General features: G+C 36.7%; 1 protein-coding gene across 2 annotated transcripts in view; it reads right to left on the minus strand.

The window, feature by feature from the left end:
* Nucleotides 1-283: 283 nt before the first annotated feature.
* UBE2K (ubiquitin conjugating enzyme E2 K) overlaps nucleotides 284-12,988 on the minus strand; it is a 40,893-nt gene continuing 28,188 nt past the window's right edge. For both annotated transcript variants that reach the window (XM_054202286.1, XM_054202287.1), the window contains 3 exons: nucleotides 5,757-5,856; nucleotides 2,007-2,135; nucleotides 284-1,649 (listed from right to left, as the gene is read on the minus strand). In XM_054202286.1, coding sequence (XP_054058261.1) covers nucleotides 1,575-1,649; nucleotides 2,007-2,135; nucleotides 5,757-5,856 — 304 coding nt within the window. In that variant the 3' untranslated portion in view covers nucleotides 284-1,574. The remainder of the gene's footprint in view (nucleotides 1,650-2,006; nucleotides 2,136-5,756; nucleotides 5,857-12,988) is intronic.

The following is a 12,988-nucleotide window of genomic DNA, read 5'->3' on the forward strand; positions in this document are numbered from 1 at the left end:
TATTTCAGCTTGTACTTCATAGCTACAGAAAAATCCCAAACAGACATCTATTTCCCCACCCCATTAGTCCACTGTTTAGGATTAAAAAAAAAAAAGTGTCATGGAAAAGATGATTTATACAGTACTCCATTATCCACGATCCCCACTCTCTAGTCTCAGGATTTCTCTGAGCTTCCTTGTCAGATATATTCTCAAAAGTTAGCATCATATTCACAGAGACATTACCGCTCTCTTTAAATAGATGTACTAGTGTTTGAAGTTGCAAAACTAATAATTTTCAAGCTTTTGCACTCAGGATGAAATGTCATTTTAATACGAATAAAAAGACTGACTGTATGTACAAGCCAAGGTAAGATTTCAGTTCTCGTTTATCAGAAACATCAATCCAAAAAGAAAGCTAAATTGAGAACACAATTCTACTTCTATGTGCATTTGAAGTATGTACAGTAAAAACACCAACACAGCCTCCATGTGTCAACTAGAGAAAAACGCAAGCAAGGATGAATTTTAAAGTACCTGGTAAGCAATCCCTAAATTGAAGCCAGAAATAAAGCTAGAAAACCGCTGCAAAAGAACAGCTGATTGCATCATATCAAGTACTCAAAGAAAAATTTCTTTAATTCTCAGTAGGCTAGAGAATCAGCTTTTTCCTCCTTCAAACCCAGTGAAATTGTATTATCCAGAATGTACTGAAGAACATTTTACATCTATTTAAGACCAAAAAAAGGAAATAAACCAGCTCCATCTTTTTGTGCTGTATCGAAGCATACTCCTTATGAGATTGTGTAGAAAACACGATGAATGAAAATCGTTACTGATAATTCAAAATATATTCTTTAAGGGGAGCCTAGACTACTGTAAATGGCACATGTAATACCCACGGATGATGAAACATAATCTAGCGAGGATTTTTAGCTGCATGATGTAAGGGAGAGGAGAATCAGGTTTCCCAATTCATAAGCTAGAAAGAAACCGGTTCTGAATAGGTCACCATTTGGAACTTTGGGTAAGTCTTCAAAGTCTTTCAGGAAAAAAAGTTACAAGAACACTCGAGTATTTCAATGGTGCTCTCTTCAGCGACCCTACTAATATGTCTATTAAGTACAAGCATGCAAATATAGGTCAATCCACAGGCACATAGGATCCATGTTAAAAACAGTAAGATAGCTGTGATGAGTGGCACCAACAATTCTGATGACTAACACTCAAAAATGTTGCTTTCTGAATTACTAAATCAAAATCCTGAAGCAAGTTCCTGCTAGTCTTCGTCACGCTGCTAAACACTAAAGTAGGCATGTTTTTCCCCTATTATTGTAGCTGAGCTCAAAGAATTTTTACAATATTTAGTAAGAAAAAAAATTAAAGTATTTCCCCTTTTTAAATTTACACAGACGTTTAATTAGCTTTATTTACAGAGCGGTTTTTTTTTCAGTCTCCAATAGTGCCTAGATAGCATCATCAGGCAAGAGTGCCAGTTTTAAAAGAGAATCTATATAGAATCCTAAAAATAACAGATGGTGATGCTCCTCCAGAAGGGGCAAGCTGGACTACTGAAGCAGCTCTCTCTACATGGCTCAGTTACTCAGGAGTAATTCTGTTGCAGTCTCTACATCCCATGATTTTGAAGACAAGGCCACTATTACTGCATTCTGCAATGAGAAAACAAAAGCAATAACATTTTCAGTGTGTGAACCTGCAGCTCTGAGAAGCGGAATGAAAAGTTCACAGATTAATCAGAACTTGTTAGTTTACCATTAGTTAAATCCTAACTAATAATTTACAGAAAAAAAGCGTTTCAAAAAAGGCAAGGGTAGTTCACAAGATTTACTAATAACACAGTATTTTAAAACTCTGATTCTTAAAAATAATTAGTAAAACAGAATTATTAGACCTACAAAAGGTCATGGAAGTAGCAAATCTACTTTAGTATACTAATGACTCCTTGGTTTTATACACATATACTTGCTCTGCCCCCACTGAAAAATATTTAAGTTATATATACTTACCCTATCAAAGCCCATAGCACAAAGGTTTTCTATTTTTTTGGTGTATTCTGGACTAGAAACTGGTGCTCCAGCATACACATGTGCCCAAAGTCGAGCTGTCTGTTTAAACATTTCTGGATTTTGTTTGTACTACACAAAAGAGAGAGGGGGGAGAAGGGGAAAGTTAAATCAACTCAGCAATCCAACCAAAAAGCAAGATGATATGGCAGATTCCAATCCATCGTTCTTTCCACAGTACCTTCAACAGTGTGTTTCACACTGATCATACTGCTATTTTTGAAATGAAATTTGGAGGTGAGGATTAGACAGAGTAAACTTACGCAAGCAGTTCATCTAATGAATTTGCCTATAGGTTTAATTACACACTATAGGTATTTCATGTGTCCGATCAGGTACTGCTCTCAATCGCACTGATCAAAAGCAAAGTAGCTATATTTAGCACAGCTACCGAGAATTTATATTCAGTGTGGCAGAGCACAAGTTATCCCTATGTTAACATCTCCTGAAAGTACATACTGCATACTACTCTAATGAGTTTCTCTCATCACTTAAAAATGTGCCTGGTTTTATACACCGCAAGTAGGTCTGCAGTTTTTCAGTCAGGGCTGACATTTTACTACCAGGCTTCCTCCTGAGAATAAGGATATTGATAGCGTATGTGACAAAAGAAGGGCTGAAAAATGGGTAAGCGTGTGTAAAAAGCTAGGAAGCGACAACTCTTTTCATGCAAGCTATTGTTTACCAGGAAAAAAAAAAAGTCACACGGGATATGTAAATATTGTTTTGCACTAATCTCGTCACTAACAAGTTTTCTAATAAACAACAGAATGGACCTTATCACAGAGAGTTTTCAGCCTGCACCAAGAACTCAAAAGCCAAGAAAGTAGGTCATCTGTCATAAACTGTACTCAGAAGAGCAAGACAAGCTTCCTATTTTAGCAACTTTTCTATGTAATATCAAGTTTGGTTTTTGTATTTAAAAAAGACTCTTTCCCTTGATCATTACACTTATTAAAAAAAAGTAAGTATTCCCATCTTCAGATATAATGCATTTTAGCACTAAATAATGAGACAAGATATTGCGAAATATATTATTCAAGTATTTAGATGCATTTTAAGGACAGAAACATGGCTGATTATCATTCTAAGCATTTTATTCATACATAAAACAATCATTAAATCTATAAAGCACTGTCAAAGTGAATACAGTACATTTTTTTTAACCGATGTACATTTCATTTTATCTCTCCTACAGCAACACAAACTACACTGCACTGCATGCGTTGTACGCCTCCCACTAATTCTGCTCCACAGGAAGTGATCTGTATATTTACATTTGATTATTAATGGCATTAGAACATGGAAGACAATCTATTGTCAGAAATAACTCACTGTTATAAATACAGTGGTCTGTAATAAATTGCTTTGGTTGTAATGACTAGAAAAGGGAAGGATTAAGCTAAGCATCAGTATCATCCTGAACTACTATATTCTTCTGTTCTGAAGTGATCTTCTCCCAATTTTTTTAAATATATTTGAGAACACTGCCAAGCCTAGAAAGCACTAGCTGAAATGCAATGGATTAGTCATAACTGCATTTTATTCAGAACTAGCTTTTAGTGTTCTATAAATAAAATTCCTTTACTTAGGTATCCGTAAATAATCTAGCTTCTCACTGAATTGAGAAAAGCCTAAAGGCACCTTTTACTGATGCCGCTATATCAGGAATCTGAGGCAATTAATGTTGCTGTACTTAAAAAAAAACAGCAACCAGTTGAAGTAGTTTTCACACCAGACAGCTGGTGTCTGAAAGGTGGCAGGTGTCTGAAAATACTGCCATTATTCAAACAGGAACTCTCCCTGTGTGCTCCCTGGGATTCAGCTCCAGAGCTTGTAGGACACTGCCATTTACCTGGACAGCTTAGTAGTCTAACACATAGTTTAGTAAATTAACGTAATGAAAAAGGAGTGTGGAAGATAACCAACTCCTTGAGAATTTTTGTTTTTAAAAAAAAAAAAACAACAAAAAACCCACAAACAAAAAACCCCAAAACAAACTAAAAAAAGACCTCACGACCAGATAAAACACGTGAGGGAACTGGGTGTTTACCACCACATCCCTCAAAGACATTATAATCACTTTCTACTTACATATACATGCTTCTAACTCAAGGCCAAACCCCAGTATAGTTTTCATGCGGGTATGTACAGGGAACAGGAGAAACTGAACCCTCCCCGCATCAGTCCTGCTGGACACATCCCCACAGGCGCCCAAGAGGCGGCCTGAAAAATCGCTCTTCATAATCTAGGAAGTTTCAGGAAATTTTCTGCCTGAGAAAAAAAAAAACAAAAACCTCTTTCCAGCTCAAGTCCTTCTACAAGACGGTTATGATTCCCACACAAAATTCTACCATCGGGGCCCAAATGGTAAACACTATTCTTGTTCTTTGTAAAAAAAGGAAAAAGTGGGTTTTTTTTTTTTAATAAAGAGGGAGTGTGACAGCAAGGGCGTGCATCCAGCAAGGAAAAACTGGTGCAGGGACATGCCTGGTGGCCTTGCCGGCCTGCGCAACAATTCTCCCTGCGTAAAGCAATTCAGTCTGACAGAGCTGTTCAGGGACATTTGCTCAGAGCAGGTTTAGAGCACTGCAGAACCCCACACGCAAGCCTTCCGCACTTACTGCCGAGCCCAGCAGCAGCAAACAGCTCTCCCCAACCCGGTGGTGCAATGGGCTGCCTCCAAGCTCCGGGTTTCCCTCCAAATCCTGACAGGTTTGATAAACTGCTGATCTATCACCCTACGCATATTTTATAGGGAAGAAACACACACTCTGTCACCCTATCCTGGAGGGTCCTGACTTACAGGAGATAATAGATGAGACTGATGTTGAAAGAACCTTCTACTTTCTTTGTTCTTTTGTTACTGAAATGTACCCTTACTACCAGTCAGCAGGGAAGCCAGGCTGCCTCTCTCTCTCGGGACTTTGTTGAAAATTGTCAGATTATGAAGTTATGGAATGACTGTTCCTATCTTTCATCCATACCTTAAGTAGAACCATGTCAGTCCTGGTATGGCCTAAGATCCAGTTGACATTTTATTGTTACTATTTTTTTTATAAGTTATTGCTACTGTCTGAAAAGTAACAAACCCTGTTGATTATAGAATTCTGCTGATACCAACACAACCAGTGATTTTTAATAGTTAACCCAAGTACTTGCAAAGGTAAAATACATAGGATGCTCCATTCAGATAAATTGCTCCTCAGGATTAAACACAACAGTAATTCACCTGACGTCACTATTCATAAAATTTTGACATTAAACAAATACAATGCTCAACAATATTCATAGTAATCTGGAAGAGGAGCTACACACCAAGCCAAATCCAATGAACACCATCAAGTTAAAACTCATTTCAAATCAATACAACATTGGTTTTCTTATATTAGAAGCCTTAGATTTTAAAAGGCAAGTTATACTGGAATTCATTTAACTATGCTGTTATCTCTTGACATTTCTGACAAGCTAAATAAGGAATAAAACTAACAAAAACCTCCTGACACTGTACTGCTACTTACTCTGGAATCCAAAGAGTGAAGAACACAAAACACCACAGTAACTCACACTTACTGTAAGGTAATATTCCAAAAAATCCTTTAAAATCTTTATCTCCCCCAAGGTTTGGGACGCAATCAGAGTTAGCAAAGGTTACAGAAGTGTTACAAATTCACAGCCAACTGAGTACCTTACCTGGTTTGCCACTACTGCATCTTGTGGATCATCTGGTTCTGCAGCTGCCAACAACGCTTGCAGCGATAACAACACTGTTCTTAGAGTCATTGCTGCTGCCCTAAAATTAAAAATTTGAAAATGACTTTACAAACTCCCATGCCTGTACTCACCTTTTCTGCTGTACTAGTATCACAGAGGACATAAGAGTATGTGTACAGATTCTAAGTCTAAGAATCATAATTTTAAACCACTGCAGCTTATAGGTATTAGAATACCATTCAATACATATATCCAAATAAGATTTTAAACGTGGACTTTCTTATTAACAATGCTTTCTTAAGCTTTTGGAAAACACAGTCTTTGACCTAGACATTTGATCATGCCCACTAAACAGAATTAACTTCAGAATTAACTTCATCCAAAAGAAAAAAAAAAAAAACCAAGCCAATTTGAAGTTTGTGTCTTCCTTCCTTACTCCCAGTAACAGCACCTTGCGTAAGGTCTAGGTACTGAACTGGCAGCCCATGTGTGCTCCCTCTGCTGGCACTCTTCATAGCGAAATAGCATATACAGAAATAGTGACCTGCATTTTAAATACTTGTAACAGATAAGGAATTTTACACATTACATATCTTTTGCATTGCATCGGTTTTAATACTCACTTTAACGTTTAACAATTTACATGATTAATTACTCCTATAATAATAAAAAGTTTCGGCTATTACAGAATGTGAATTTTTTTCACAGAATTTCAGATTCTCTTCTAGTTAAATGCAAGTATTTCAGGTTCCAAGCTGAATGCTTCTTCCAAGCCAAAGAACATTTCTTTAAATTACAAACAAAGCTGGGGATTAACTAGCAAGATTATATTTAATCAGATAAAGAACACCTAGTTACTGAAACATATCCTCAGTTGCATGATGAGAGCCTAGCTAAGACATAAACTCAAAAGTACAAAGCATCTTGTTTTTCCACACCTAAATCACACACACGAAAGCAAGAAGCGAAAGAACATAGAAATATTTTTGCTTTACATGTACCTATGCTATTTTACTCTTATAATTTCCTATTCTTTGTGATCTCTACTGGTTTATACTGTCTTGAAATTAATCTATTTAATGTACGCGTTGATGCCGTAATTCACAGCGGTACCTGCTATGCTAGCATTAAATAGACGTAATGCAACATGTTTACTATTCCAGCATTCAGGTGTCACAGAATACTAAGTCTTTCAGGCCTTACTATGCTCAAATGGATTTCACCATTTTTATTTTTACGCAATGAATTTCAGGAGCTACCACATCCATACACATGCTATAAAACCTGAAGTCTTTTTTCCCAGTTAAGTAATTTTATTACTCTATTTAGCATAGTTTTAAAGCTAGACTTCACAGGAAAGATCTATCAACTGTAACCGATACTGTAGTTACTTGCACCAAATAAAAGCCGTTCCACACTTTCCTTTACAGAAATCCTTCTACTCTAGAGACAACCGAAAATACTGCCATTATTTAAAATAAAGAAGACTACATGAAATGGGTCATGGACACTTGTGCCACATTTATGTGCAATTTACTTCCATTTACATGGTACCTTCTGGGAGTATAAAATATCCCTTGGGGAGCAGGAGGCATTGCTAAGGACCAAAGGTGACATGGACATCTAGAACAACTTCTGTGCTGGCTCCAGCCGCCTCTGGCTTTCAAGACTGCTAGGCCTTTTCAGTCCCCGATCATCTGTTATGTTGGTAGATTTGTACATAAAGCATACTGGGACTTGAACGTCTGTTCTGACATACCAATTTCAAAATGAGTAATAAAAATAAATATCTTGCCCATTTGGATATACAGATGGCTATATGCTCAGAGAACTCAAACTCTAAAATAGTAAGTTTATAGACTAGACTAGTTTAGCTACATATGTAAAAAGGTTTAAAAACGTAGTTTACAACGTATTTTCAAGTCTCATGTCTCAAAATGGCTTTCACATCTCATGCATAAGACAACAAAGTCCTCATTGGACACAAACGTTTAAAGAAGTAAGTATCCTTAAATCATAAAATAAAACCTGTTACAGCTTCAGCTGCTGTTTGTATTAAAAAAAAGGAAATTAAATTTTGTGATTAACAGCAAAGAAAATCTGACATATTTTGTGTAACTATTGTATACTCATGTAACACTTTCTACCTTTAGGACACCAATTAACTTTCCTTATCAAAGAAAGTAAAAAAAAAAAATCTTGTCATTTTTTATGTAGCTTAGTCTTAATTTTTCAGACATAAATTAAGATTCCCAGAAGAAACTGGAGGGACAACTAAAAATAGACTCTCATTTCCCAAGTACTTTAAAAGCTCTTCTTCCTTCCCATTACCTTCTTTTGGGAGAATAAAGTGAATGGAGATGACTGCCCAGAACTACATTTACAGACACTAGTAAGGCAGGACCTGTTCCTCACCAGCAAAGAGCAAAAACAATTCTCATCATCAGTTCTGGAGGAAATTTTATGCTGGTAGTGGCATAAAACTAAAAAACCCAACACACACCCCCAACACGACATCCCCACAAGCTACAGAAGAATGTGCTGGGAATAAAGTTGTATTTTCCTTAACATGAACTTCAAGTGGAAAGATACACAGTCTTCTGCATTTTCCAGTGCTCCTCAAGAATTTATTTTTCCAGAATAGAATCCTGAAAAAGAAGGTATTTCCAACTCTTCTTATATTTAAAGTTTATTCCTAGGTGTGAATATGCGCAACATCTCATGGAGTTCAAGCAATTCCCTCTGGTAACTCAAGATAGCTACATGCTTGGGGTTTAGGTTTTTTCTCTTCTCCTTGCCAAAGGCAAGATTTTGTATCCCTCCTGACAGACTTCCATCTAATCTGTTCTTAACTGGAGCCTCAAAAGTTTCTTGGAAAAATTTACTTCAATGCTTCACCATGCTTGATATTCTGCATGCTAAAATGGCTTTCCAATCTTTCATTGTAGGTCGTATTTGCTTAGACCATTATTCTTGTTACTTTACTTTGGATTTTTCCTACGGTTCCCAACTTTTTGGGCATACAATGCTCGAAGTGGGTATACTACTCCAAAAGAAGCCTGAACAATCATGAGTAAGAAGCAGGCAGCTTATATCATGCATTTTGCAAGTAAAACTTCCTACATTCCAGCATCTATTCACCTTGCACGTCACATTATATTGCCTTTGTCCCATGGCATTACTATCTCCTGTTTTCTCCTAAAGTTTGCTATGCAGGCTTGCGAGTTTGACATTACAAACTGGGAGGAAAGGCCAGTAACATCTACCAGTGAGCTGGAGGGAGCTCACCACAGGGAAGCACTGTCCCTCTGAGAACTAAAAGCCTGCACTCAGGACATCCTAACCAAAAACCAGGCTTTCTATTGGCATTACATTTGTTGAACGGCAAGGGAAACGTGGAGTGAATCAGAACAAAGAAAGCTGATATACATTTTATTCACTTACACTTTTTTTTTTTAATATCTTGGGGCATTTCCATTAAAAAAAAAAAGAGCACCCCTAGTTCAGGTGAATGCAGTGATAATATTAAAAAGCACAGCAAGCCAGCTGTGCCCAGCATGCCTGAGGTAAGAAATCTCTTACCTTTCGATGAGCTGAAGAGAGTCCTACGAGGATTATGAAACACTGCCAGTTTTTCTTTTTCTTCTCCATTTTTAAAGGCTAAGTAATTTTCCATTTAGGAAGTTTTTACTTATGTTCTGTATATTCCTCTCTGGAAACAATCTCTCTCTAGTTACTTCGAGAGGTAACCCAGCAGAACAACAGAACAGCTGCAGCCAGCAGATTGCTGCTCCACTCCATCAACCAAATGTAGCTACTGGGAACATTTTTTATTTTTTTTAAAAGTAATCTGCAATATTTATTCCATTTGTGAAATAACTAAGCTTGTTAATCCAAGAGAAAAGCTCTGGGAACTTGTACCAAGGCCTTATGGAATCTGGAAGGAGGGAGGAAATGAATAAGGCCTTTGAGTGAAGCCCGTTGTATAGTCACTATTTACAGGAGAAATACAAGACTGGGCACCCATTAGTGAAAGAAAAAAAAAAAAGAGAATAATAGAATAGCTTTGACATAGTGTAGGGGAGGGGGGAGACAGCCTGCTTGCTGAAGAGTTCCTTCAAACAATGTCAATATTCTCTGCATTTTTCTCAAAGCTTTAGAGAGGCTCAGTGCTCCTCAAACACCCTGAACAAAACCCATCAGTTTTAGATACCCGAGAAGATGATTACGACGAGCTGGCTGTTGCTTACGTATCTATTGAAATTGTATTATCTCTTATAATAATGATCTCTGCATCTCAACTAGAACTGAAGTGTGAATCCTCCAGTACAGCCACTAGGAAAAAAGTATTCTTATTATTCATTTTTATTTCAACTGTCAAAACTACAACAGCCAAGAGTTTTTTGTAGCCATACACGCTGCCACCACACATTTGTTTGATAATCACTGCTCAAGGGATTTATGCAGAACAGCTTTCAAGTAATTTAGTTCTCAGGTTTCAATGAACAGTATTAGATACATTTTATATTTAAGAATACGATTTTGAGACAGAATACCAGTCTGGAAGATAAATATAGGCTACAGTAAGTGAAACCACATAACAAAAGTCACATCAGATCAGCATAAACAATATTCCTTCTACAAAATCATATTCCAATTTTAATCCTACCAGCAAATAGTAGCTGTACGGCAAACAAACTGGCATAACAGGTATTTATAAATCTAACCATGACTAAAATCCACAGCTGCAAAGAATTTCAGCATCAAGCATGTATTGTGGAGAAAGAATTTCATTAAACTCATTAAAAAAGTCATTTAAAGACATTGCAAACCGATAAAACCACCTGCCAATATACAGAACAATATGTCAACTATGCTCATTAGAATAGAAAACTATTATCATGGGACAGCTAAGTAGGGAAGAGACTTATTTTAAAAAAAAAAAAACACAACACATTCAAGTCTTCGTATTTGTATTCACCATATATAAATGAGTATTAAATCAATTTATTAACTCTTTATGAAACCCTACTACATCCCATAGGCCCAAATTCTGTCCTTCGATTCCCACTGAAAAACACAGATATGCACTGGAATTTGAGACTTACGTTTAAATACAGCAACAAAAGCAGCATTATTCAGTTAAGAGCATTACAAGTCAATGAAGTGGCACTTCAGAAACAGAGCTTGTTGCTAAAAGATTTGACAAGAGAGACTGTGGAACTAAATATATTTTCTAGAACACAGCCATTAGAATATTTCAGAATTGCATTTGTCCCATTTACCTTTGAATATCTGGTGAAATCCATTAGGTGTTAAATTATCAAGGCTGAGGGAGTGTTGCTTGGATTTTTCTGTTTGTTTGTTTTCTAATGAAGCTATGAATTTATTCAAACCATTGTTCAACCTACACGTACAGAAAACTTAAACATGGTGATGTGGGCTTTTCTCAGTTTAAATAGCTAAAACAGCATATACTGAAGAACAATAAACAACTTATTTAAAGAATATTGACTATTCATATGGCTTAGGAAGTTTTAAGAAGATACTCAGAAAAAAAAGTGTTATCTATCACAATTCTGAAATCCTTCAAACAAGAAAAGATGGAGGGAGCCACAATAGTTTCCTCTTCTCCAAAGGACCAGAGGCTTTGACAAGCACTTCAACAATGCTCAAGCGACTTTCATTTACCATTCCGTGATTAAAAAACAAAACCTACAAAGAACACCACTAGAAAATGAAGTGATTGCTACATTAAGAATAATTTGAAAAGGGATTATAGTATATAGGAAGCCTCCTCCCACCACCACCACAGCCTATGAAATTCTTTCCTTGGTGCTTCAAAGGAAGAGTTTAAGAGTATAAGTGGCATAACATTGGTGCTCCCTGGGCCAGCTGGTTTAAATACAGAGAAGGCAAGTTCTTGTTCCAATACTCCTACTTTGTACACGTCTTGGTGAAGGAAGGTATTGATGTATTTTGATGTCTTTAGAACTAAGACACAGATTAAGTTATCTGTGCAAGACATAACTTTCAAAGATAACAAGAACACAAGTCAAACCTCTCTTGTTCTTCCTTTCCAAATTTCCATTGTTTTGACTAAAAAAAAATTAAATTAAGTTGAAGTTCATGATTCTTTAGGTCTTTGCTGCCTTTTGGTATTTGGTATTTTTTAGCTTGATCAGGCACTGAAAAGGCCAGAAACTTTCATCTTAAAGCTATTGACTGCTTCACTCTTAATGCAGCAATTTTGGCACGACACTGAATTTTGTGACACTGTTTCAAATCACAATGTTTGGCAACGCTGAAAGGCAACAGACCACCTGTTCCAGAGCCAGAAAGCAAATTGTGGTCTCCTGAATCCCAGTCTGTCACTACAGAAGCAAGATCATCCATCCCCCTCCAAAGAAAACACTAATTAGGGAACATATTGAAGTAATATGAAGATAACAAGAAAATGTTAAAAAAAAAATCTATTACATTACTTTGGTTTTAATTCAGAATGCAATAAATAAGCATGACTTCTGCTAGGGACTGTCCTTCCTCAACATTTCCAGGGGAGAATGCTAGTTAAGCGTTGTTTTTGAGCAACATGATGTTTAGGGGCCTCAGTAGGGAAAGATTAGCCTTGAAAATACCTGTTAAAAGTCACAGACCTTGATACTATGAGTAAAGCAACTAGACAATACATAAAAGAATACCATAAGATGGAATTAAAAACCCAAACCCTGAGCATATATCTTCACTACTTAAACCTTATCCTGAGTGAAATAAGCCTAGCTGGGAGAGCAGGCTTATGTGCTCAAAGCAGTGAGGTGATCCCTGTTAAAAACACCCTCCAAAATTTGTTTTGCCAAAAAATCAAAATGAGCCAAAACCAAGCAAACAAAAATTAAAAAAAAAAAATCCCAACACACAAACGAATCAGTCAACCTCATGCCCATTCACTAATCTGGTTTAGAGTACGATCTCTCAGGAAACGGTATTTGCACAGTTAGAGAGCCATTAATCTGCAGTGTAATCGTAGGATGGTATGAATAACTAGATGCAGGTACAAAAGTGCACTGGCTTTACTGATGAAAAAATTATGCCGCGTACCATGGCACGTATGTTGAGAGATTCTACTGCCTGAAAGAACATCAAGTGCTCTGAGGCTGTAAGGAAAAAATACGCAGTTCCAGAAATGAAAAAGACAACAGCTTATGATTATT

Source organism: Rissa tridactyla, chromosome 5, assembly GCF_028500815.1.
Source record: "Rissa tridactyla isolate bRisTri1 chromosome 5, bRisTri1.patW.cur.20221130, whole genome shotgun sequence".
Lineage (NCBI taxonomy): Eukaryota > Metazoa > Chordata > Aves > Charadriiformes > Laridae > Rissa > Rissa tridactyla.